Consider the following 26,800-nt stretch of genomic DNA (forward strand, 5'->3'; position numbering starts at 1 on the left):
TGTACATTGTTAGAAAAAGGATCAGCAAACTTTGAAGTATCGAAATAATACAAGGAGGGATTAAAGGGCAAAATACATAATTTAAAATAATTGCTGAAAAAAGAACCAGATATTATAAAACAGCCTATCTAATAAAAGAGTAATATGCAAATTAACTATCACTCCACTACACCCACAAGCCACGCCCACCAGCCAATCAGGAGTGAGTATGCAAATTAACCCCAACCAAGATGGCTGTGGCCACTGAGAGAGCAGGAGGGAGGCTTGGGCTTCCCTGGTGATGGAGGAAGCCAAGTTTTCCACATACCCTGGCAATACAGATATTTAAGTATAATCTTTTAACTGTGATTGCTAATACTAGGAATACTAGACACAAACACACTTACACATGGAAACCAACACACACAAACACACGTATGTTAATGTTTACATTACAAAACTGATTTAAAACTACTTATTTCTATAGAGACTGATACAGAACACTTACTAGGTGCTATTGGAAGAGGAATAATAAAGGACGGAGCCAAGGCACAATCAATGCACTTTGCTGGTAAGAACAAGAATATTTCAAGTCTATTTATGGTTTATTTATCTTCTCAGAGGTTTATTTAAGTTTAGACCTTCAATGACCAAAGTACCTATATGCTATTTTACATAATAAAACATCCCCATAATTTCTTCTTAGAGTAAGTAGAACTCTAACAGTTACCATCAATGGGTAATAAGATTATCATACATGTTTTAGAACTCATCTCTTTAAAGTGAATCCACAAAAATCCATTGCTATTGAAAGCTTGGAATATGCTTGATGGAAGCCATTAAAATGTCATTTTACTCACTTTATTTTTCATACCTAACTTATTAGTTGCTTTATATTTGCAAATGCAGAAAAGCTACCATAAGAAAGGGATTAGAAGAGGAATTTAGAAAATAGACATTGCATTGTTTATTAATATCCTCTATGTGATTACAATACCAGGAATATTTCTAATATCTTAGGTCAGTGGTCGGCAAACTCATTAGTCAACAGAGCCAAATATCCACAGTACAATGATTGAAATTTCTTTTGAGAGCCAAATTTTTTAAAGTTAAACTATATAGGTAGGTACATTGTTGTTAACTTAATTCGGGTACTCCTGAACTGGCCTTTGCTAAAAACTCAAGGGGCCAAAGAGCCACATGTGGCTCGCGAGCTGCAGTTTACCAATCACTGTCTTAGGTGATGGTGCAACCTGAGTTTTTTCCTTTTTAGTACAGGTTAGAGTGTAAATTACTGCTGCTTGTTCTGGCAGATCAGTGGCCAGCTCACTTTGTCTCCATTTTTGATATGGTAGCAAAGGAAATAGGCAGCTTAAGAGAGCAATTATGGAAGGAGATGGTAAAAAGGAGTCTTTCAAAACACTATCAGCCAAAGGTGATGGAGTTAATGCCCCAAGTTCATGCCCTCACAGGAACAACACTAGAAGTTGGCACGCATGAAAGGACACTTCAGTAAAATATTATATAGCCCAACCTAATCACTCCTTAAATGACCAAGCACACAATGACAAAAGGGCTTCAAATGAGGGTGTGAGGGGGGCCGGTACCAAGATTAGCTACAACACATTGCCCAGAATGCACAGGTTTTACCACAAAACACATGAGACATGCAAAGAAATATCAAATATGAACTCTAGACAGGATAAAAGCAGACACCAAAAAATTTTTGTGTCTATTGCCCTTATAGTTTGTTCTATAAATTATAAATATTTTAAGCAACAAAACCCATGCTTAAAACAGAAGAGAAATAGACGTCATATTCTCATGGAATAAAAATATCAACAAAGAGATGGAATGATATCCTATCTAATAAAAGAGTAATATGCAAATTGACCATCACTCCAACACACAAGATGGTCTCCCGATGTGGTTAAAGATGGCTGCCCCCATGTGGACACAAGATGGCTGCCACAAGATGGCCAGCAGGGGAGGGCAGTTGGGAGGGACCAGGCCTGCAAGGGAGGGCAGTTGCGGGCAATCATGCCTGCAGGGGAGGGCAGTTAGGGGTGGCCAGACCTGCAGGGGAGGGCAGTCAGGGGTGGCCAGACCTGCAGGGGAGGGCAGTTGGGGGCAACCAGGCTGGCAGGGGAGGGCATTTAGGAGTTACTAGGCTGGCAAGGTAGGGCAGTTAGGGCAATCGGGCCGGCAGGGGAGGGCAGTAAGGGGTGACCAGGCTTGTCAGGGAGGGAAGTTAGGGGTGAGTGGGCTAGCAGAGGAGGACAGTTAGGGGTAACCAGGCCTGCAGGGGAGGACAGTTAGGGGCAACCAGGCCTGCAGGGGAGGGCTGTTGGGGGTTACCAAGCCAGCAAGGGAGGGCAGTTAGGGGTGGCCAGGCTGGCAAGGGAGGGCAGTTAGGGGTTACTGGGCCAGCAGGGGATGGCAGTTGGGGTGACCAGGCCTTCAAGGGACGACAGTTAGTGGTGAAAAGGCTGGCAGGGGAGGGCAGTTAGGGGCAATTGGGCTGGCAGGGGAACAGTTAGATGGTGATCAGGCTGGCCAGAGAGTGATTAGGGGGTGATCAGGCTGGCAGGCAGAAGCAGTTAGGGGCAATCAGGCAGGCAGGCCAGCAATTGAGAGCCAGCAGTCCTAGATTGTGAGAGGGATCTCTGACTGTCCGTTTAGGGGTCCCAGATTGGAGAGGGTGCAGGCTGGGCTGAGGGACACCCCCCGATGCACAAATTTCATGCACCAGGCCTCTAGTATGAAAATAAAAACACTGACAATTTTGGCATTGAAATTCCAATAACTGTAAGGTTAAATGCAATAGAGAACTCAGGAATATATTGGAAATCTCAGAAGAAAGAATCTCTATACCTAACATAATGGGAAATGTAAAAGTAGAGCATGGAGAAAAGAGGCAGGGAAAGCATTAAAAGAAATAATGGTTTAGTAATTTCAAACATATTCAATGATAAATATCAATCTGCACATCCAGCTCAATGAAATCTAAGTAGAATGAGTACAATTAAATATAAAAGACCCATCTTGGTAAAGTTTATGAAAGAGACAAAATAATAAAACACACAAAGGGCAAACAACACATCATAGAAAAGAGAAACCTGGTATGATGAAGAGCTGTCTTGGCATCACAAACTGCAGAGGCCTAAAGGCATAGTTAGAGTGCTACTAGAAAAAAAAAAGTCACTATGATTCTTATATCTAGCCAAACTATCTTTCAGAGTGAAGGTTAGAAAAAGAGATTCCAAATTAAAAAAATAAATAAATAATAAAAATAAAGAAAGAAAGAAAGAAAGAAAGAAAGAAAAAAAGAAAGAAAGGAAAGAAAAAGTAAGGGGGATCTTTTTGTTAGCATATCTGCCTTAACAGTAAAGAAAGTTTTTTTATGTTGAAAGGAAGAGACTTCTGGACTTCTGGCAGTAATTTGAATCCCTCTTCTAAAGGAGCATGAATTCAAGGAATTATGTAATTCATAAAGACAGCAGGAATGCATGTTTTTTTCTCGGTAGTTGATTCAAAAGGCAATTACATAATCGATATGTGTATCATTGTATTGTAGTGCCTATACAATGTGTAAAAAGAATACATTCCACTGTAGTAGCACAGAGGAGATGTGTGGGGTCCCAAACGATTTCAGTAAGATGATACAGAACATGATAATTCATTTTCAAGAGCAAATGAAGAGTGCCCGGAGTTATAAATAAGAAGGCTAATATAAAAGAAAGTTTCAAATATATACTTTTTTCTTCTTTCTTAGCTTATTCAGAGGGCACAGTTATATAAAAATAAGTATAACTTTATATCATAGGTGCATTCAGTGCCATCATCCTTATTGTCTGTAGTTTTAATATGTGCAGGTTCTGTTCTTCATGGTCAATCAGGAATGGAATATATCAAATGGAAAATAACAGGGATAAATAATTCACAAGTTTTAAAGTATTCACTATTCTGTGGAGCATGGTGAATCTCATGCCATTCTCCTCTGTCCTATCCAGGACATCAATAATCCCTTTGTCTAGCCTAGTCACTCTGATAACGCTACCTGCCCTTTTGTCACTCAGTAGCCTTCTCAATTATCACAGGGGTAAGCCCTGTCATGGTATTGCACTGCTTATGTTCAAGTAAACCTGATTTTACTTCATACTGGTCCCAACATGCAAGAGTGGAGATGCTGGCAGTTTGGATATATCAAAGAGAAGCCAACATTTTTATCAGAGATAAGTTTATATAGGAAATCTCATAATATATTTAGGGTTTGGTACAATCTACAGTTTCAAGCATCCATCCACTGGGGGATCTTGGAATGGATCCCTCACTGATAAGGTGGGCCTGCTGTGAAATAGTAGCACAAAAAGGGGAAAGAAGTAAGATAATTATATGGGATTAGCATTTCTAGATCTCCCTGATATTTATTTAGTATCAATCTGAACTAGATTCTAAAATGATCAATGTTGGTAGTTTTATAGAACTCTGAATATAGATTTTAAAAACCCATTAAATTTCAGTTTATATGGGCAAAATGTATTGTATGCCTAAATAATTGCTAAAAATTGCTCTCTGAACTACAAATAGTAAGAGATTTAGGAAGGTTTAAAGCAATGGGAAGATATTTATGGTAAGAAAATTGTGATTCTTCTCATAAGTTACTCCAACATTTCTCCCCTCAAAGCCGATTCTGATTGCCTCCCGCTTATCTTAGTATACTTTTCATACTTGATTCTTCTGACGAGGTGTTTTTTACTTATACCTAATGGAGAAAAACCAGAGAAGCTGGAATATATTGGCTAATGTTACCCAGTGTTGTGTTGCTCTATCTCATGTATCTTTCACAAAATGTTTCTATTCAATAATGAACTTCTTTTCTTTTGCCCAATATGGGCCTGCTGTGTAATAATACCACAGCTTCCCAGCTGTGGGAAAGAAGGTGTTATGGTACTTGTTGGCCTGCAGAGTCATAGTGCAAGATTTTATATTTTTTCATGGGCTCAGGCATTACTTCAAAACAAGAGGTCTGCTGTGCAGTGTCAGGACCCTGAGATGTTTCCAATTACACTTGCAGGGTCACTAGAACTGACTTCCACTCCATACATTGTTGGCCCTCAAGTCTACTTTAGCTCCTGAATCCAATTTATCCCTGCCACAATGCTAATTTCTCTTTAATAACTTTCACTCATTTTTTTATGTCACTGGACCAAATTATTAGTTGGAAATTATAGGAAAAACATTGAACCATATGGAAACTCTGCTGGAATTGGAACCAACCAGGATCCTGGTACTGCTGAAAACAATTTCCTCCTCACATGTCACAAGGTCTCCATGCAAATGAACCTTACAAGGCAGTTTTTCTCAATTCTATCGATGTCTTTATTCTATTACTCATTGATAACTATATGCTTTATAGTTACAAAATCTAAAGGGGAATTAAAATGTTCCCTGGTGAGTCAACGCATTTCTGGTTAATGGGAAGTTTCTGTGACTATACCATCCATGGTGTGACACTTGTCTGGTGGTGAAAAACAAACAAACAAACAATGAAACAAACAGTGATGTTCTATTTCATGAGGTACATCCCTACAGAAAGAGTGTGCATTTAATGTAAGCCTGCAAGTAATTTTATGATCATAAATTCACTAGGATGATTTCAATTTGCATGATAAAGAATTTATATGGGATAAGCAGTGTTTAAGGAACTATGAGACATAGCTCCTAAAATGTATATCAATTTTACCATTTCATGGTTATTTGGTTTTGGAGAAATCACTAAATGTCTCTGAACATCAGCATAATGTGGCTGATATATTTATTCTATCTGTTCCAATATATGGTTTTGTAAATCTGCAATTCAGATATTTCAATAAAACTTTTATATGCTAGATACAACCAGCATATATGCACACTCATGAAAACATATATATTCCTATGTAAATTATTTGTACATAAATGATCATAATGATAGGCATTGAAATCTATGTTTCAGTAGGGGCTAGTGCGGAACGCTCAACAGATGAAACTGCAGGTGGCGTAATAAAGGGACAGCTGAAGACACAATCAATGGAACTCCTTGGTAAGAAGAATTTAAAAATAAAATATTTTAGGTTTGTTCATCTTTTTGGAGTTGAATTAAGTGTGGAACTTAAAGAACAAAAAGTACTTGTAGGTTACTATTACATGGAGAAAAGTTTTGGTGAATATCCTTCTTCAATTAGTTAAAGTCTTGCCTTAAGTGCAGGCATACCATGGAGGAACTTTGGGGTTTTTTTTCCAGAGTATTGCAATAGAGTGAATATCACAAAACACAAGGCACATGAAATTTGGGGTTTCACAAAGTGTATAAAGTGATGATTACACTATCCTGAATTCTATTCTGTGTACAATAGCATTTTATTTACAAAAGAAAAATATATATTTAATTGAAAATACTTTATGGCTAGAAACTGATAATAACCATCTGAAATTTCACTGAGTTGTAATCATTTTGCTGATGTAGAGTCTTACCCTAACATTGATGGCTGCTGGTGGATGAGACTGGTGGTTGCTGAAGGCTGGGGTAGCTGTGGACATTTCTTACAATAAGACAACAAGAGTTTGCCACATCAGTGGATGGATGAGTTCTCTGTAGCATGCAAGGCTGTTTGATAGCATTATACCCATGGTAGAATTTCTTTTAAATTTGGAGTAGTATTCTTAAAACCTGCCACTTCTTCATCAGCTGAGTTTAGATAATGTTCTAAAACTTTGCTGTTAATTCATCAATCTTCTCAACACCTTTTCCAAGAGTAGATTCCTTCTCAAGAAACCACATTTCTTGTGATATTTATCATTCTCTGCCTGGCTTATTTCATTTAGCATAATGCTCTCCAGTTCCATCCATGCTGTTTCAAATGGTAAGAACTCCTTCTTTTTTACTGCAGTGTAGTATTCCATTGTGTAGATATGTACCACAGTTTTTTAATCCACTCATCTGCTGATGATCTCACTCATTTATGGAATATAGTGAACAACATAAACTGATGAACAAAAACATATCCAGAGACAGAGAAACATTGATCAGACCATCAAACCTTAGAGGGAAGGTAGGGGAGGGTGGTTGTAAGGGGGAAACATCAACCAAAGGACTTGTATGCATGCATATGAGCCTAATGAATGGACACAGACAACAGGGGGGTGACGGCATGAGTGCGGGGGAAGGGGGTGTTATGAGGAGATAAGGACACATATGTAATACCTTAATCAATAAAGAAATTTTAAAAAGAAACCATGTTCTTTTATCATACATAAGAAGGTGCTCCTCATCCATTAAAGTTGTATCATGAGATCACAGCATCAATTCAGACTCCAGTTTTCAGGCTTCAGTTTTTATTCTAGTTCTCTTGATATTTTCCCCACTCACCAGTTATTTCCTTGATGGAAAACTTGAACTTTTCAAAGTCAATTAGGAGGGTCTGAGTCAACTTCTTTCAACTTGTTACTATTGATATTTTGACCTCCCCCATGAATCACAGGTTTTGTTAATGGCATAGATAACAGTAGGTATAAATATTTTACAACTTACTGAGTGTTTACAAACATTTTCTGAATGTTTACAACTTACTTTGTCCGGATCCATTGGGGCCATTATTATGTACTAGAGGCATGGTGCACGAAATTCATGCATGGGGTGGGGAGGGTTGTCCCTCAGCCCAGCTTGCATCCTCTCCAATCTGGAACCCCTCGAGGGATGTCCGACTGCCCGTTTAGACCCAATCCCGGTGGGACCTGGCCTAAACAGGCAGTTGGACATCCCTCTCATAATCCAGAACTGCTGGCTCCCAACTGCTCACCTTCCTGCCTTCCTGAATGCCCCTAACCACTTCTGCCTGCCAGCCTGATCACCCTCTAACCACTCCATGCCAGCCTGATTGATGTCTAACTGCTCCCCTGCCAGCCTGTTTGCCCCCAACTTCCTTCCTCTGCCGGCCTGGTCATCCCTAACTGCCCTCCCCTGCAGGGTTGATCACCACCAACTGTCCTCCCATGCAGGCCTGGTCCCTCTCAACTGCCCTCCCCTGCTGGCCATCATGTGGTGGCCATCTTGTGTCCACATGTGGGCAGGATCTTTGACCACATGGGGACAGCCATCTTGTTTGTTGGAGTGATGGTGAATCTGCATATTATTATTTTATTAGATAGAATAGAGGCCTGGTGCATATGTGGGGGCCAGCTGGTTTGCCCTGAAGGGTGTCCTGGATCAGGGTGGGAGTCCCCTTGGAGCATGGGGCGGCCTGGGCGAGGGGCCTGTGGTCGTTTGCAAGCCAGCCATGCCCCCCGGCGACCCAAGTGGAGCCCCTGGTATCTGGAATTTATTTATCTTCTACAATTGAAAATTTGTAGCCTGGAGTGGAGCCAAGCCTCCTGCTCGCTCCATGGTGGCAGCCATTTCTGTTGGGACTTACGTATCTTCTACAGTTGAAACTTTGTAGCCTGTAGTGAAGGCCTGAGCCAGCCAGGGCTGCAGAAGCTTGGCTTCCTCCATTGCCCGGGGCAACCCTAGCCTCCTGCTCTTCAAGCTCAGTGGCTGCCACCATTTCTGTTGGAATTTATTTACCTTCTATAATTGAAACTTTGTACCATTGATTGGAGGCCTAGGCCAGCAAGGGCAAGTGGAAAGCTTGGTTTCCTCCATTGCCAGGGAAACCCAAGCCTCCTTCCTGCTCTCTGTGGCCGTAGCCATCTTGGTTGGGGTTAATTTGCATACTTTCTCTGATTGGCTGGTGGGCATGGCTGGTGGGCATGGCTTGTGGGTGTAGCAGAGTGATGGTTAATTTGCATATTACTCTTTTATTAGATAGGATGGTAGCTATAGCATTTTGAAATGTGCTTCTCATATAATAAGACTTTAAATTACTCAGAATTACTCATCTTCACCCATCTGCTTCAGAAGGGATGTAGTACTGGCTGGTGTGAAACACCATTAATCTCATTGCTTTTCCCTCAGAAGTCTTGGGTGACCAGGTGTCTTGTCAATTTGCAGGAATATATTGAAAAGATTCTCTTTTATGAATGGTAGGTCTTAACAGTGGCCCAAAATATTTTGAAAATTGTGTTATAAGCAGATGTGTTGTCAAAAGGGCATTGTTGTTCTCATTATAGAGCACAGAGGACATTGAACATTGATGTGAAGGGTCCTAGGATTTTTAGAATGACAAATGAGCACTGGGTTTTAAATAAACTCACCAGTTGAATTAAATCTTCATGGTTTTGTCAGTCTGCTGTTTGAAACCCTGGAGGCAGTCACTGACTTTTGCTCCCTGGCTATGCAGGTTCCTGTTGTCATTTTCTTAAAAAATAGGGCTACTCTGTCACCATTGAAAACCTGTTGTGTGGTGTGGCCATCTTCACTAAGTGTCTTAGAGTCTTGGTACTTTACTGTGGCTTCTCCAGGAGCACCTGCAGCTTCCCCTGTACCTTTATGTTTAAAGAGATAGCTTCCTTTTTAAAACTTCCTGAAACAATCTCTGTGAGCTTCAAACCTTTTCCTGCAACCATCATACTATTAAATAGAGTTAGGGTCTTGTTCTGAATTTGTTTAGGCTTACGGTAGTGTTCTGGCTGGCTTGATCTTGTATCCAAGCCACTAAACTGTTCTTCTTGTCAGCAATGAAACTTTTTTGCTATCTTATTATTCTTAGTTAGCCATGGTTTAACACCTGTAAGAACATCTCTGTATTCACAATCTAGCTTACTGCCACAGCTTTCAGCCTATCTTGGCTTTGGCATGCCTTGCTTACTAAACTTAATATCTAGCGTTTGATTTAAGGGAGAGGTATGAGAATTGTCCTTTCACTTGAATACTTAGAAACCAATGTGGGGTTATTAATCAGCATAATTTCAATATTGTTGTGTCTCTGGGATTAGGGAAAGCTAAGGTAATGGAAAAAGACAGAAATGTTCAATGAGTACATCAGTCAGATAATGCACAGCATTTATAGGTTAAGGTTGTCCTTTTTTTGTTATTTAAGGTACATATGTCTCCACCCCCAAACCCCCATTTTATGTGGGCATGGAATTCTTACCAGGGAATCAAATGCCTATATCAATAATGAGAGATAGGTTTTTGGGATATTGCTGAAATAACAATTATATGAAGCTCCAGGGGAGAATGTGATGTGGTAACATTTTTTATTAGTGTATATTTACATTACTCATGTTGTAAAGTTCCATGCCCCTTAACCCAGTCCTGAAAGAGGAGCCTCTGGGGTTTCAGCAAAGCCAAAAGTAAGGCCAGAGTGCAGAGCCTCCCTAATTTAAGTTCATTATCCCATTGTGTGGAGTACTTCTCCTGCTACAGGACAGCAAGGAACCAGGTGCATGAGAGAGCGAGAGTGAGACAGAGTGTGATCCTTGGTTTAAATGTTTAAATATTCAGGTTTCATGTCCTTGCAGTAGATATGCCCATTCTTGCCAATTACCTGTTCCCAAGGATGATAGATGGGAAAGCACTTTCCCATGTCACTCAGACCTTACTGGGCATGCTCCAAACTGCCTTTGTCAGTCCCTAAGCTCACTGATCAGTGGGGTACAGAGTTGGAGAATGTTAAATTTAGCTTTTTGGCCAACCTGTATAAATGGCATGCCTATATTATCTGGTCTCTCCTTTATTATTTTATGTTAAATAATACCCTATTATTACAATGGCATCATTCTCCCTCAGAAAAATAGAACCTTTTCATAGTTGTCTGAAGGGGAAATGGACAAAAGTCTCTGTCTTCTATATCTACTTCCTGCGTTCAAGCAGGAGTAGATCTGCCTATCTACAGTTTTGGGTTTCTCCCTGTCTGACATTGGAAGGGGGAAGCAACTATGGAAAAAGAGTCTTTATGCAGGGAAGAGGAATTCTGCAAAGACAATGAAGGCTGGTATTCCAGGTAGATGACACATGCGATGTCCAGATGGATGACATGTTGGAGAACGTGGCATTTTTCATGTGTTTTGGAAATGACAAACTTGACAAGAAGCTTAAAAGGCAAAACTCAAAAGTGAGGAGACAACTAAGGCTTCAGTCAGAGGCAGAAACCCATGTGACAAAGGAAAGGCTATCAGTGTCCCCAATTGGGTTGTAGGATAGGCTTCCCTGAAGGCAGATGTGTCTCACCTGTCTGAAGCCCTTTTGTCCACCACACTGAATCTAAATTAAGCTAAGCGAAATAGTCTAAGATTTTCCCTGTGAGAAACTCTGGGCCTTTTCTTACAGACCAGTTTGGACAGAAAAGGAAAACAGTTTCAGGGGAAGTGAATAAACAGTCCATGTTTCATTGATTCAATAATAATTTGAGACCACTGAGCCTCATTGCAGATGTTGACGTGGACGGCTTCTAAACTGAGGTCTATATTGTGAACATAAGCAATTAGGTGCACAAGGACATAAGCATACATTCTATAGAAATGGAAACAAATAGAACACAAAGGTTAATGCAAATCATAAAGCAGTTGTGAAGAAATCCAAAGGCCAGGGTTTTGCTGGGAAGCAAGCAAACAATGACAATCTGATAGTTTGTCTGAAGTTAGAACATCTTTCATGTCTGGTGATGTCATTAGGTGTTGAGGTCTATATTGCATATTCAGACACAGCCTTAAAATCAAGACACTGAAGACAGTTGACTGCATTAGAGTCCAATATCTACAATTAGGCATTGTGGTTCTCATTGAAGCACAATATTTCTCTCCCTAAGATTACTTTCATGTTTAAAGAGACTGTATTAAGTTTGACTTTATTATTTGCATAAGCACAGAGTAATAATTTGTCAAATTGATCCCACAGGCTTTTTGAAATCTGCTCTGTTGGAATCTCATTTGTTCATAAGAAATTTTTAGATTGTGCTCTAGTGAGCCAGCCACTCATGGTGGAGAAGTGAAGATCACAATTGCTATCATGTAGTACCTGTGATACTGGTTTGGGTTATGTTCTTCAGTCTTTGAGGTTTTAAAGATGTCTTGAGCCCTAGCCGGTTTTGCTCAGTGGGTAGCACTTTAGTCTGTGTACTGAAAGGTCCCAGGTTTGATTCTGGTCAAGGGCACATGCCCAGGTTGTGGGCTTGATCCTCAGTGGGATCTTGTAGGAGGTAGCTGATCCACCATGAATCTCTCTCATTATGGATGTTTCTACCTCTCTCTCCCTCTTCCTTCCTCTCTGAAATCAATAAAAATATATTAAAAAAAAAACACAAAAAAACCCCAAAGACCTCTTGAGGTGGAAAACTATCTTTGCACCTTCCCTTGAAAGATTGCCATGAACCAGGTGACCAAGCAGGTATCAGGCCAGTTTTACAAGTGGCCCTTGATTGGCTTCAATCAGTTTGAGGGTCAATCGCAATTCCTTAAGGACTTCTGGCGGCATCCAGAATTTCAGACATATCTCCTTTAGACATGGCAATTATGTCAAAGTCTTAGTCAATAAGACCACATAGTTTGGAATTGGTATTATTGGATTTATGCAAAGAAATGCATTGGCATAACTCACTCATTAAGAATTGCCAAATTCTGGAGGTATCAGGCAGAAAGGAAAAAGAACTAAAAGTGGACAATTAGTATTCCATAAATTATTAAACAGGTTTCATAACCTTTCAGAAACACAGGCTTCTTATTGGCAAACATCAACATGCACTGACTTAGCAAACCAGAGATAAATTGAGCCAAACTGATTGGCTTAAATAGTTTAGGTTCAGATGAGATCTATTTTAAGTCACTAATTTAGTAATCACAGGTGAACTTAACTAAATTGTTTGGCTCAGATAAGTTTAGGCTCAGATGAGATCTCTTTCTCTGAATCTGCATTCCATGCCAGAGTGTGGGCACTTTTGAGGAATGAAAATTGTATTGTTGTTCATTTCGAGGAAAAAATGAAAACTCTGGAATGGAGAGAGATTGGAAAGCTGAGGAAATGGTTGAGCGTCCTCAATATTCTCAAGCTTTCTGGTCATGTGCCAGAGCCTAGGATTTTCACAGGGCCACCCACTGTCAGTCTCTGCATCCAGAGAATGGTGTTTTGCCCTTCCTTTCCCACACTGGGACAGAGACCTTTCCAAAATAACAATAAAATTTTGCCCAGTAGTGAAGGGTTAGAATGTTAGTGCTGATCTGGCATCCTTGGATTGAACTTAGTTATCTCCACACAGAAGATTCTTTTTGCCTCTGATCTTATTGGAAGCTTTCATAGAACTTAGAATCTGCATTCCAACAGATGACTCAGACAAGACTTTTTGAAGACTGGGCACTAGCACTAGAAAGGCAGTTAAAGGCAGACAGTTTTCTTTGAAAAACCCAGAATAAAATTCCATGCCAGCCTGGGGCACTCTCCCAGAATGGAAATTGTATAATTGTTGATTTTGAGGAAAAAACAAACAAAAAGAAAGCTGAGTGCAGGGTGATGCCCTTCTTTGCTCAGGAGCCCACAGGGGGGATGGACATGCACCTGAAGTGCAACAAGGCTGCTAGTGGTAATGCCATGGGCCCCTTAGCATAGAAGAGAGAGGCTGGGGCCACTGCCATCAGCAAAACCAGTTAAGCAGCTTTTCTTAATGCATCCAATGGGGTGCCCTTCTCCCCCTATTCCCTAGCAAGAGCACCAGGAGGTCAGAGCCCTGCATTCCTCAAATCTACAAGGTATGGGGGAGGGGGACAGGTTGGGGAGGGTGAGGGGAATTTCAGGTGTCATTTTGGAAGGAGGTGTCTCTACCACCTGTAAACACATCATCTTTCGCGCTGAGGGAGAGAAAGAAAAGTTATATTTATTCTGCACATCACAGTCAGGGTGGAGGCATGGTTGTTAGCACCAGGCTTAAAGAAGCTTGGACAGGGGGTTTCTGGGAAAGTAGCCTTTAGACTCCAATCCCCAACCATCCAGGGGCCCAGAGCTTAGCACCTTCTATAAGTGGTCCCCAGCTCTGGGGACACTGTTAACATGCATTCAGAGTGGAGATGTGGTGCTGTGAAGTCAGCATTACTCTGTATGCCTGGGAAGCTTCTCAGATCTTCCAGGCCAGACACAGAGCCTATTAAACTGGAATTCAGTGTGTGTCCCATGAGGGTTCCCAGACCTGAATACTATGGTAGTGGCACTGAGGAAGCACCCAACCCATTTGCAGCTGTGGGAGCTTCTGTGCCAGCCATAGCTCCAGCTGGATACACAGCTGGATGCCAGACTCCCATGAGGTTGGCCTTGAGTCTGAAGCAGCAAAAAACAGAAAGTGAATTGCCAATAAAGGAATTAGAATATGGGAGAAAGAGAGATTCCCAGAATAGGGAAGCTAAATTCCATTTCTTACTGGGCTCCCCAGGTTCTTGAACAGTCTTCACCTTCTTTGCTGCTTCATCCTCTGAGTCCTGGAATGGAGTAATTTTTCCCTTGCATTTCACAGGTCCACTCTCCTGCTTATTATACTCCTGGATTTTAAACTGGACAACCAATGGGTCCTGGCTGCCTGTTACTACTTGAAACAATTAAGCAGAGACAGGGTTGAATCATATATGAGCATCTAGTTCAGTAATGTGGCCAGTATGGAAGAGCAGCAGGTCTTCCACAAAAATCTGCTCTGTAAGCCCCGTTCTCCCCATAAGTCAGCTGCTTATATTGGGTAGGAGAAAGATTATATTGTAAAGTAGCCTAACAGAATAAAAGTGTGTATAATGGTGACAGCTTACATGCAATGCAGGCTGTCAGTGGGCACCTCTGGGATTCTATTATTTGGATAACAAGGTTGTTAATTTTTCCATGATAATAGATAGTTCTTCACTTCCAGGTCCCAGCCAGTTCAGAATGAGCAAAAAAATCATGGTTAACAGAGCTTGATTAATATTTTTTATCATATTAGCTGATCACCAATATTCTATTTCTGACCCTAACGTTCCCCACTGTTATATCTATCATATCATATCGTCAAAGGTCTCATCCTGCAGGACTTCATTTGCTTCTGCCTTGAAAGCAGTTCCTGGGAATTGCATATAGCAAATGCAGGATCTAAAACGATATTGAATACAGCAGCATACAATCAGAATACAAGAAAAACACACACAAAAAAACAAAAACAAAAAAGATTCCCATAATCCAGACAGGCTGGATATCTAAGAGGTTTACTTGGATTAGCCAAATTAAAAAAAAAAATCATCCTCATTGTTTTATCTTGGAGATGGTTTCTCTAATTTGTTGAATGTTGTTTTTTATCAATTAAGAATTGTCAGTAGGATTCAAACAGCATATTCCTTTGAAGTTCCACAACAGATTGTTAATGTCACTTAAGGAGGAATTCATGAGGCTTAACATGGTAAGGGATTATGAATTTATTAGGTGATCTGGATACCAGATGGTCGAGCCCCAAAATGGCATTAGCTTCATTTTAAAGGACTCTAGGCAGGCTTTATCAGCTGGCGAGTCTGGGTAAGGCTGGATCCTGGGAAAGTGCAGATGGGAAAGATAATGGTCTTAGCAAGTAGAATGTAGACTTAGGAAATAGAATGTTGTCTAAGCAAAAGGGAATGTCACTTGTAAAATGGACTAATGATTAGTGCCATGGGAGTAGGTGTTGATTCAATTATTTGATCAGACTTAATGTTCCAGCCTTTTTTTTTTTTTTTTTGAGTAAGGGCAGAGATCGTATTTTCCATTGTTACTCCTGCTGAAGGGGGACATCAAGATCATAGGGGGATGGACTTTGATTGCAGTTGACTGGAACACTTGTTGGAGTGAGGGGTGCAGCAACATGATTTCCCTGAGAGACTGGTTGCTGAAGGCTCAAAAGCATTCATAAAGGAAAGGTGAGAAATGGCGCAGAATACATGGGCCAAAAATTAGGATGAGGAATAGGAATGTTAAGGGTCCTATGAAGGGAAGGAGCCACATTCTTTATATTCTTTAGCCTGTAGCCCCATGGTTTTGATTAATGATCTCTCATCTTTGGGGCCCTTTCTGTTACATTTTGGGCAGCACCCCTAACTAGGTCAGACAGATTGACATAAAAACAGCATTTTTCTTCCAGAAAAAAGGCCTAGAACCCCTTCCTAGGAGGTCTAGTCCGCTCTGAACTTGGAGGGTAACAGCCACTAATGAAACTATCTAGTTCTGAATTTGAAATAAAATTTAGCAATGTCATCTAAGTTTTCTTAAGGTCCTAAGACAGGATTTCAAAATATGATAGAGCAGTGGTTAAACTCCATATGCCAGTCTCAACATGTGCTGTCATACCAAAGGTTATGAGGAGATGGATTACCTGGACTGCTCTTTTGTGTTGGATATGATGGTTATGGGGATAGGTATATCTGATCATTGGGGGCTACATTTACATTGGAAGGGAGATAGACAGAAGTACAGGTTCCTGTCCAGTTGGTCAGGAGGCACATGTGTGTGTTTTCCCAACAGAGGAAGAAAAATCTCTTATCATGGAAACAAGCTGGAAGGTATAGACAGAAGAGATGGATTAATGGAAATGGGGTTCCTTTTCTCAGTTCTGTGCTCCAAACAAAGAGGGTAGTTGTCATAGTACTACTGATTAGAGGTGGCAGATGAGTGATTGAAATTCTATTGCATTGAAAGTGTGCTGGAACACTACACTGGACTGTTATCCAAGGAAAAGTGAAACAGAAGGAAAGGAGTAGTTGAAGCCTCTGGCCTTGATGTTCGCATAACAAGAATAATGGACCAGCTCTAGGAAACAACCATTGGCTTCTGGAAAGACCTGGTAGTCAACCCTTTGGGACCAATGGCCATTCAGTATTTCTAGGTAAACAGGAGTATTGCAAGCAAATGATTGAAGATGTCCTATTGTTGCATTGCCTGTGACTTTGTAAAGCATAAAGGGTTTTGTGTGATTAGTTGGGTGTGTAAAGTAATAAGATCTGGGACTGGGATGGAGGAAGGAGCTACGTTAGTAAGAGATTTAATATAAATACAGAAAAGAAGGGAGGCTTGATTTGCCTGGGCAGTAGGATAATTACCCAGAAGGATTTCTGCCCTTTGAGAATATAGTTCCATTTTCCTTTTTATAAGCTAGAGTGAGTTTTGCCTGATCCCATCTCTTAATTAGTATAGGGATAGTGGTATATGCTGAAGAGGAAAAGGAAAGGCAGAGCTAGATATTCCTGGCTAAGGTTAGATTGATCTGATTTAGGAGGGAATGGGTAAGGTTAAGGGTTCTTTTGTGATGAGTGGAGATGAGAAAGTTCCTTATGGCTTTAGGAGAGGAGGGTTGGAACAGGTTGAGAAGGAGAGCTAATTCTCAATTCCAGGGTCAGGATTATCCTAAGGGGGAGAGGGAGAGTATATTCGGGATCTAGAAGGAAGGAAATCTTGTTGCATGGGTAATCTAAGTCCCCTTCTAGAAGGAAGTCCCATAGAAAAGGGAGAATCCTGATACAAAGGGAGAGGTGGCAATATATAGGTCTTGGAGGATTTGTATTAGGAGAGGAAGTGGGGTTTTCAGGGAAGTCAGGTTTGTTAAGGTTATTATATAGGGGGTAAGTGCAGGAGTGCTCACTCATCCATCCTCTTCTGGGATGCAGGTAAGGTGGATCTGGTGGGCCTGATCTGGTGGCTGTGATACTTAGGGGACTCCTGCTCATGCAATGGTGGTATGCCGAGATGAGTTTTAATTTGGAAAGCTGGAACAATGGGGTATGCCGTGATAGTTTAGCTGCAGTTAGTGTAGTTAGGAGTACCCGATAAGGGCCTTGCCAATGGGGCTGTAAATTATTTGATGGATAGATTTTCTTTAGGAGGACCCAGTTCCCTGGCTGTAGAGGAGTAGGGGGATGTCTCCTATAAAAGGTTAAGGGAGAACCAGCATGATCAGCATGTTCTCTTTTTTTGGAGGGCGGGGGGGTTGTTGGGATTTAAATATTTGAAAAATTTATTTTTACTAAAGTATTATTAACATTTAATGTTATAATGTAACATTTGATACATGCAAAAAAGAGTGTATGTACTGTATGTCTCACACATGTGAATTTAAGCCATCTCTGTACTTCCTTCCCATCTCCTGGCCTCTCCGCCAGGAATGACCACTATTCTGAATTTTGTGTTTATGCTTTTAAAAATATTTTTTGAATTAAAGCATAACATGCATACCTGTAAAATGCACAAATCTTAAGTGTGCAGCTTGATTAATTTTTATAAAGTATATACTTATGCAACTGCATATGGATTAAGATCTGTGATATTAATATTCCAGAAGCTTCCCTCACACCACTTCCAAGTCAACTCTTCCCCCACTCCCACTGCAGGGAAGCCACTGTTCTGACTTTTATTACCATAGGTTAGTTTTGGAATTATTAAGTGTGTATTCTTGTGTCTGCCTTCTTTCAGTCAGCATTATATTTGTGAGATTCACCAGTGTTGTTTTGTGAATTAGTAGTCCTTTTTTTCATGGCTGAGTGGTATAACATTGACTGAATAAATCACACAATTTATTCATTCCTTCTACTGTTAATGTACATTTATATTGTGTCCATATTTGACTTGTGTCAATAAAGTTGCCGTGAATTTTCCTGTACATGTCTTTTTGTGCATGTATACAATCATATCTGTTGGGTATAATAGGAGTGTCATGGTATGCACATGTTATATGGATAGTTCAAAACAATTTTCCAAAGTTATTACACCTATTTACATATATACCAGTAGTGTGTGAAAGTTTTAGCTGCTCCACATTCTTGCAACACTTGATGTTGTTAGTTGATTTTTTTTAAAAACCATCCTGGCTATTTCTTTTTGTCATTAAATAATTGTTCATGTGTTATTTTCATTGCTATTCAGTTCATATTATTTCCATATGTATTGCAAATATCTCCTCCCATTCTGTGACTTGGTGTTTTTTTGTTTGTTTGTTTGTTTGTTTGTTTTGCCTTTATTCATGGGCTTTTTTTGTTGTGGGCCAGAAGCTTGATATTTTATTTTATTTTTTAAAAACGTTATTTTATTGTTTAAGTATTACATATAGTAATACATCTATCTCCTTTTTCCCCCATTGACTTTCCCCCAGCCTCTCCTACCCCTATTTGCATGCCCTCATCCCACACTCCCAGTGTCTTGTGTCCATTGGTTGTGCTTATATGCAAGTCCTTCAGTTGATCTCTTTCCCCCCCTCTCCAACACTCTCCAGCATTCCCACTGTAATTTGACAGTCTCTTCGATGCTTTACTGCCTCTGTATCTATCTTTTTGTTCATCAGGTTATAATGTTCTTTATTTTCCATAAAAGAGTGAGATCATGTGGTATTTTTCTTGCATTGCCTGGCTTATTTCACTTAACATAATGCTTGCCAGGTCCATCCATGCTGCTACAAATGGTAAGAGTTCCTTCTTTTTTATAGTAGCATAGTATTCCATTGTGTAGATGTACCATAGTTTTCTAATCCAGTCATCGGCTGACGGGCACCTAGGCTGTTTCCAAATCTTAGCTATGGTGAATTGTGCTGCAATGAACATAGGGTTGCATATATCCTTTCTGATTGGTGATTCTAGTTTCTTGTAATATATCCTAGAAGTGGGATTTCAGGGTCGAATGGGAGTTCCATTTTTAGATTTTTGAGGAAACTCCATATTGTTCTCCACAGTGGCTGCACCAGTCTGCATTCGCACCAGCAGTGAAGGAGGGTTCCTTTTTCTCCATATCCTTGCCAGCACTTGTCGTTTGTTGATTTGTTGATGATAGCCATTCTGACAGGTGTGAGAAGGTACCGCATTGTCATTTTGATTTGCATTTCTCGGATAATTAGTGACTTTGAGCATGTTTTCATATGTCTCTTGGCCTTCCTTCTGTCTTCTTTCGAAAAGTTTCTATTTAGGTCCGTTGCCCATTTTTATATTGGATCATTTATCTCTCTCTCTCTCTTTTTTTTAAGTTGTATGAGTTCCCTGTAAATGTTGGAGATTAAACCTTTATCAGTGATAACATTTGCAAATATGTTCTCCCATGCAGTGGGCTTTCTTTTTGTTTTGTTGATCATTTCTTTTGCTGTGCAGAAGCTTTTTATTTTGATGATGTAGTCCCATTTCTTTATTTTCTCTTTCATTTCCATTGCCCTAAGAGCAGTTATCGGTGAGGAAATTGCTTCAGCATATGTCTGAGATTTCTCTGCCTGTGGATTCCTCTAGTATTTTTATTGTTTCCTGTCTTATGTTTAAGTTCTTTATCCATTTTGAGTTTATTTTTGTGTATGGTGTAAGTTGGTGGTCTATTTTCATTTTTTTGCATGTATCTGTCCAATTTTCCCAACAACATTTATTGAAGAGACTGTCTTGACTCCATTGTATGTTCTTGCCTCCTTTGTCAAATATTAATTGAGCATAGTGATTTGGGTCGATAGCTGGGTTCTCTATTCTATTCCATTTGTTTATATGTCTGTTCTTGTGCCAGTATCAGGCTCTTTTGAGAACAGTGGCTTTGTGATACAGCTTGAAATCTGGTATTGAGATCCCACTTACTTTGTTCTTCTTTCTCTGGATTGCTGCAGATATTCGGGATCTTTATATTCCAGATGAATTTTTGGAAAGTTCTTTCTAGTTCTGTAAAATATGCCATTGGTATTTTAATGGGGAGTGCATTGAAAATATAGATTACTTTGGGTAGTATGGACATTTTCATGATGTTGATTCTACCAATCCATGAACATGGTATGTTCTTCCATCTGTTTATGTCTTCCTCTTTCTATTTTTTCAGTGTCGTGTAGTTTTCTGCGTTAGGTCCTTTACAACCTTAAGTTTATTCACAGGTATCCTAACTTTTTTGGTGTGATGGTAAATGGGATTGCTTTTTTAGTCTCTGTTTCTGATAGTTCACTATTGGTGTATAGAAATGCTATAAATTTCTTGGCGTTAATTTTGTATCCTGCTACCTTGCCAAATTCATTTATTAAGTCTAATGATTTTTGATGGAGTCTTTAGGGACTTTTATGTACAATATCATGTCATCTGTGAATAGGACAGTTTTACTTCTTTTTTTTTCCAATTTGGATGACATTTATTTCTTCTTCTTGTCTAATCACAATGGCTAGTACTTCCAGTACTATGTCAAACAGGAGTGGTGAGAGTGGGCATCCTTGTCTTGTTCGTGTTCTTAAGGGAAATGGTTTATTTTGTGCCCATTGAGTATGATGTTGGCTATGGGTTTGTCATATATGGCTTTTATATGTTGAGGTATGATCCTTCGATTCCAACCTTGCTGAGAGTTTTTATCAAGAAAGGGTGTTGGATTTTGTCAAATGCTTTTTCTGTGTCAATTGATATGACTATGTGATTTTTATCTCTCAATTTGTTTATGTGATGTATCACATTTATTGATTTGTGGATATTGTACCATCCTTGCATCCCTGGGATAAATCCTACTTGGTCATGGTGTATGATCTTTCTGATGTACTGCTGGATTCGATTTGCTCAAATTTTGTTAAGGATTTTGGCATCTATGTTCATTAAGGATACTGGCCTGTAATTCTCTTTCATTGTGTTGTCTTTATCTGGTTTTGGTATTAGGGTGATGCTGGCTTCATAGAATGAGCTTGGAAGTGTTCCTTCCTCTTGAATTTTTTTGGAATAGTCTGAGGAAGATAGATTTTATTTCTTCCTTGAATGTTTGTTAAAACTCCCCTGTGAAGCCGTCTGGCCCCAGGCTTTTATTTGCTGGAAGCTTTTTGATGACTGCTTCAATTTTTTTCATAGTTATTGGCCTATTTAGATGTTTAGATTCTTCCTGATTGAATTTTGGAAGGTTTTATTTTTCTAGGAATATGTCCATTTCCTCCAGGTTGCCAGTTTATTGGAATAGAGTTGTTCATGGTATTTTTTAACAATCCTTTGTATTTCGGTGGGGTCTGTTGTTATTTCTCCTCTTTCATTTCTGATTTTGTTTATTTGGGTCCTCTCTCTTTGCTTCTTATTGAGCCTGGCTAGCGGTTCATCAATCTTGTTTATCCTTTCAAAGAACCAGCTCTTGGTTTTGTTGATCTTTTGTGTGTGTGTGTGTGTGTGTGTGTGTGTGTGTGTGTGTGTGTGTGTGTTTTGGTCTCTATGTTGTTTATTTCTGCTCTGATCTTTATTATTTCCTTCCTTCTGCTTACGCTGGACTTTTCTTGTTGTTCTCTTTCTAACTCTTTGAGTTGTAGGATTTGGTAATTTATTACCATTCTTTCTTGTTTTTTGCAATAGGCTTGTAGAGCTATGAACTTCCCTCTCAAGACTGCTTTCACTGTGTCTCATAGATTTTGGATTGTTGTGTTTTCATTGTTGTTTGTTTCCATGATATTTTTTTTTATTTCTTCTTTGATCTCTCTGGTTACCTAGTCATTGTTTAATAGCATGCTATTTATTCTCCAAGTGTTCGAATTTTTGATTGTTTTTATTTAATATTATGCATTGTTGTCTGAGAAGATGCTTGAAATGATTTTAATCTTATTGAATTTGTAGAGACTTTGCCTGTGACCCAGTATGTGGTCTATCTTTGAAAATGTCCCATGTGCATTTGAGAAGAAAGTATATTCTGTAGCATTGGGGTGAAATGTTCTGAAGATGTCAATTAAATCCATCTGCTCTAGTGAGTCACGTAGCATTGCTGCTTCTTTGCTGATTTTTTTGTTTAGAGGATTTGTACAGTGATATCATTGGGGTATTAAAGTCCCCTACTATGATTGTATTGCTGTGAATCTCTCCCTTGATATCATCCAGAATTTTTTTTAATGTATTTGTGTGCTTCGGTATTGGGTGCGTATATGTTTACCAGAGTTTCTTCTTCTTGTTGGATTGCTCCCTTTAGTATTATGAAGTGGTCTTCCTTATCTCTTTTTATGTCCTTCACTTTGAGATCTAATTTGTCAGATATTATTATTCCTCCTCATGTGTTTTTTTTTTTTTAATTTCATTTCCATTTGCCTGAGAAACCTTTTTCTATCCCTTCACCATCAGTCTGTGTGCGTCTCTTGTTCTGAGATAGGTTTCCTGTAGACAGCAGATATAAGGGTTATGTTTTCTTATCTACTCAGTTACTCTATGTCTTTTGATTGGGGAATTTAATCCATTTACATTTAAAGTTATTATTGATAGGTACTTGTTTGTAGCCATTTATGTTATTGGTGCCTATGTACCTTCTTCCCTTTCTTCTTTTTACAGCAGTTCCTTTAGCATTTCTTGCATTTCTGGCTTGATAGTGATAAATTTCCTTAGCCCTTTTTGTCTGTTAAGCTCCTTATTTCCCCTTCAATTTTGAATGATAGCCTTGCTGGATAGAGTATTCTTAGATTCAGTCCCTTGCTTTGCATCACTTTGTAAATTTCCTTCCATTCTTTTCTGGCCTGATGTGTTTCTGTTGAGACATCATTTGATAATCTAATGGGGATCTTTTGCAGATAACTCTCTGTCTCTCTCTAGCAGCCTTTGAGATTCTCTCTTTGTCCTTAAAGTTTGCCATTGTAATTACAACATGTCTTGGGGTAGGTCTTTTTGGGTTCATTTTGTTTGGGACTCTCTACTAGTATGCTTGGGTCACTTTTCTTCCCCATATCAGGGAAGTTTTCTGTCATTATTTCTTCAAATAGGTTCTCTAATCCTTTCTGCTCTTCTTGTCCTCTGGAACCCCTATTTTACAGATGTTACTTTGCTTCATGTTGTCCCAAAGCTCTCATAGGCTCTCGTCCTGCTTTCTACTTTTTTTCTCCAATTGATCTTCAGTTTGGGCTTGTTTCTCTGCCTTGTCTTCTAGCCTACTAATTCGGTCCTCTGCTTCTCTTAGTCTACTGATGAAGCCTTCCATCATGTTCCTTATTGTAGCTATATCACTTTTGATTTCTTCTTGGTTCTTACATAGGTTGTTGATTTTCTTGTCCATCTGGTTTATGAACTGTGTGACTATTACTCTAAATTATTTCTCTGGCATATTGCATTCCCCCATTTCATTTGGCTCCTTTTGTTTTTTTTGGGGGGCGTGATTTCTCCTTTCCTTTGGGGGTTGCTTTTTTGTCTCCCCATTTCTATTTTGCTGAAGGATCCAGGTGCCCAATTGCACGGGCACTAAGCTGCAGTGACAGGCTTGGTGGAAGCATCACACCTGCCAACTGTCAGGGGACTGGCTCAGATGCCTGGGTCCATGTGCACCAACAGTCAAGGGGCCATCTTGGGCATCTGGGAGATGCAGCCACCATGGTAACATATTATTTAGTGTCCATGCCTTTCAGTAGTCTTCTTCTAATCAATTTAAATTTTTATAACTTTAGGGTCAGAGAAGATGCTTGATATGATTTCAATCTTCTTAAGTTTATTGAGTTGTGTTTTGTGTCTTAACATGTGATCTATTCTATAAAACATTCCATATACACATGAAAAGAATATATATTTTTCTGCTTTGGGGTGGAATGTTCTAAAGATATCAATTAAATCCATTTGATCTAGTGTGACATTGGAGGCCACTATACCCTTGTTGATTTTCTTACTGGACGATCTATCCATTGATATCAATGGGGTATTAAAATTCCCTTCTATGACTGTATTACTGTCAATACCTCTCTTTATGTCCATTAAGATTTGTTTTACAAAACTAGCTGCTCCTCTGTTGGGTGCATAAATGTTTACAAGGATTATATCCTCTTTTTGGATTGATCTAATTATCATTATGTTGTTTCCTTCTTTGTTAGCCTTGGTTTTAAAGTCTATTTTTTTCAGATACAATTATTGCTACCCAGGCATTTTTAATTTGCATAATGTATCTTTTTCCAGCCATTTACTTTTAGTCTGTATCATTTGTTCTGGGGTAGGTCTCTCAAAGACAGCATATATATATGCTGTCTTTGAGAGACCTATATATACACATACATAAACATACGCACACACACACGCACACACACACACACACACATCTTGTTTTCTTATCCATTCAACTACTTTATTTCTTTTGATTGCAGGATTTAAGCCATTAAGATTTAAAGGGATTATTGATTGGTACATATATATTGCCATTTAATTTTTTAAATTATGTTTCTCTGTTTTGTTTACTTTTTCTTCTTCCACTTCTTAAAGCAAGCCCTTTAATATTTCTGGTAATAACTCATTTGGTGATAACAAACTCCTTTAGCTTTTTCTTGTCTGGGAATCTCTTTATTTCTCCTTCAATTTTAAATGATAGTCTTTCTAGTTAAAGTAGCCTTGGTTGTAGATTATTGTTTTTCATCACTTTGAATATTTCATGCCAATCTTTTTTTGCATGAAATGTTTCTGTTGAGAAATCAGATGACAGTATTATGAAAGCTCCCTTATAGGTAACTGAATGCCTTCCTCTTGGGTCTCTTAAGATTCTCTTTTTGTCTTCAACTTTTGGCATTGTAATTATAATGTGTCTTAGTGTGTGCCTCTTTGGATCCATCTTGTTTGGTACTCTTTGTGATTCCTGGACTTGTATGTCTTTTTCTTTTACCAAGTTAAAGAAGTTTTCAGACATTATGTATTCATATAGGTTCTTAATTCCTTATTTTCTCTTCTCTGTCTCATACCCCAATGATATGGATATTGTTATGCTTCATGTTGTCCCATCTTCATTTTTTAAAGTCTCTTTTCTTTTTGCTGCCCTATTTTGTTGTTGTTTATTTTAAAGTATTTTAAGTTGAATTTTAGAGAAAAAGAGGGAAGGAGAGGGGTAGAGAAATAGAAACATTGATAAGAGAAACATCATTGATCAGCTGCCTCCTGCAGGACCCTTACTGGGAATTGTGCCCACAATCAGGGGATGTACTCTGACTGAGAATTGAACTGGTGACCTCTTGGTTCACAGGTCAATGCTCAACCACTGGGCTACCCTAGCCAGACTTGTTGTATTTTTCTACTTTGTTTTCAAGTCACTGATTCAATCATCTGCTTCATCTAGCCTGCTGTTTATTACTTTCAGTGTGTCTTTTATTTCAAATATGGTATTCTTCATTTCCGACTGGTCCTTTTTTATGGTTTCTATATATTTTTTCATGCTGCTGAGCATCCTTATAATCATTACTCTGAATTTCATATCTGATAAGTTGTTTACCTCCACTTCATTTAGCTCTTCTTCTGGAGAATTCTCTTGTTCTTTCATTAGTGGCCTATTTCTTTTTCTCCCCATTTTGGCTGCCTGTCTGTGTTTGTTTCTATGTATTAGATATACCTGCTATGACTGCCAATCTTTGTAGGGTGGCCTATTATATAGTAGATAATCTGTGGGACCCAGTGCTGCAGTCTCCCTTTTCACCAGAATTGGGTGCTCTAAGAATGTTCCTTATTTACTTTGTGTGGGCCCTCCTGTTGTAATTGAGTGTGGATTGCTATTAGCCTGTTCATGTATGTGGCCCACCCACATTCTGGGGGACATAAGGCTCAACCCCTAACTTAACATGCAGGCTGTTGGGCAGGTTCTTATCACAGAAGTGGAATTTGCTTCAACAGAGTTTTGTGCCTGCCAATATGTCCCTGTGGATATGCTGCTTATGAAGCTTATTGGATCCTGCTATGTTGTTGTCTCAAGCCGACCACTGGGTGTATTTGTTCTGGGACTCTTTGGAGGGTCTTTGGTGCAGGCTAATATCAGACACTGTCTGTGACTGGCCGTGAGCAACCTGTTTGGAGCTCCCAGCTATCCACAGCTTGTGGTTCTCTCTGATGGACCTATGTATATATGGAAAGGACCAAGCTGCATACCAAGGTCTACTTTTAGTAGCCCTGTGCTCAAGAGGAGGTCATGCGAAGAATCAAAGCAGCCAGAGATTCACCTCTGTGTGAAGGCTGTCTGTTAATATTAATCACTCAATGAGCCTCTGGCTATAGTCCTCAGTAAGACATA

General features: G+C 39.4%; 1 protein-coding gene across 1 annotated transcript in view; it reads left to right on the forward strand.

Annotated features, from left to right (window-relative positions):
* The window catches only part of LOC103304446 (coiled-coil domain-containing protein 7-like), a 430,240-nt gene that overhangs the window by 399,503 nt on the left and 3,937 nt on the right, over positions 1-26,800 (forward strand). The window contains exons 28-30 of the mRNA XM_054716612.1: positions 467-550; positions 5,978-6,061; positions 19,575-19,694. Of these exons, the coding sequence (XP_054572587.1) occupies positions 467-550; positions 5,978-6,061; positions 19,575-19,666 (260 nt within the window). The 3' untranslated portion in view covers positions 19,667-19,694. The remainder of the gene's footprint in view (positions 1-466; positions 551-5,977; positions 6,062-19,574; positions 19,695-26,800) is intronic.

This window comes from Eptesicus fuscus, chromosome 5 (assembly GCF_027574615.1).
Source record: "Eptesicus fuscus isolate TK198812 chromosome 5, DD_ASM_mEF_20220401, whole genome shotgun sequence".
NCBI lineage: Eukaryota > Metazoa > Chordata > Mammalia > Chiroptera > Vespertilionidae > Eptesicus > Eptesicus fuscus.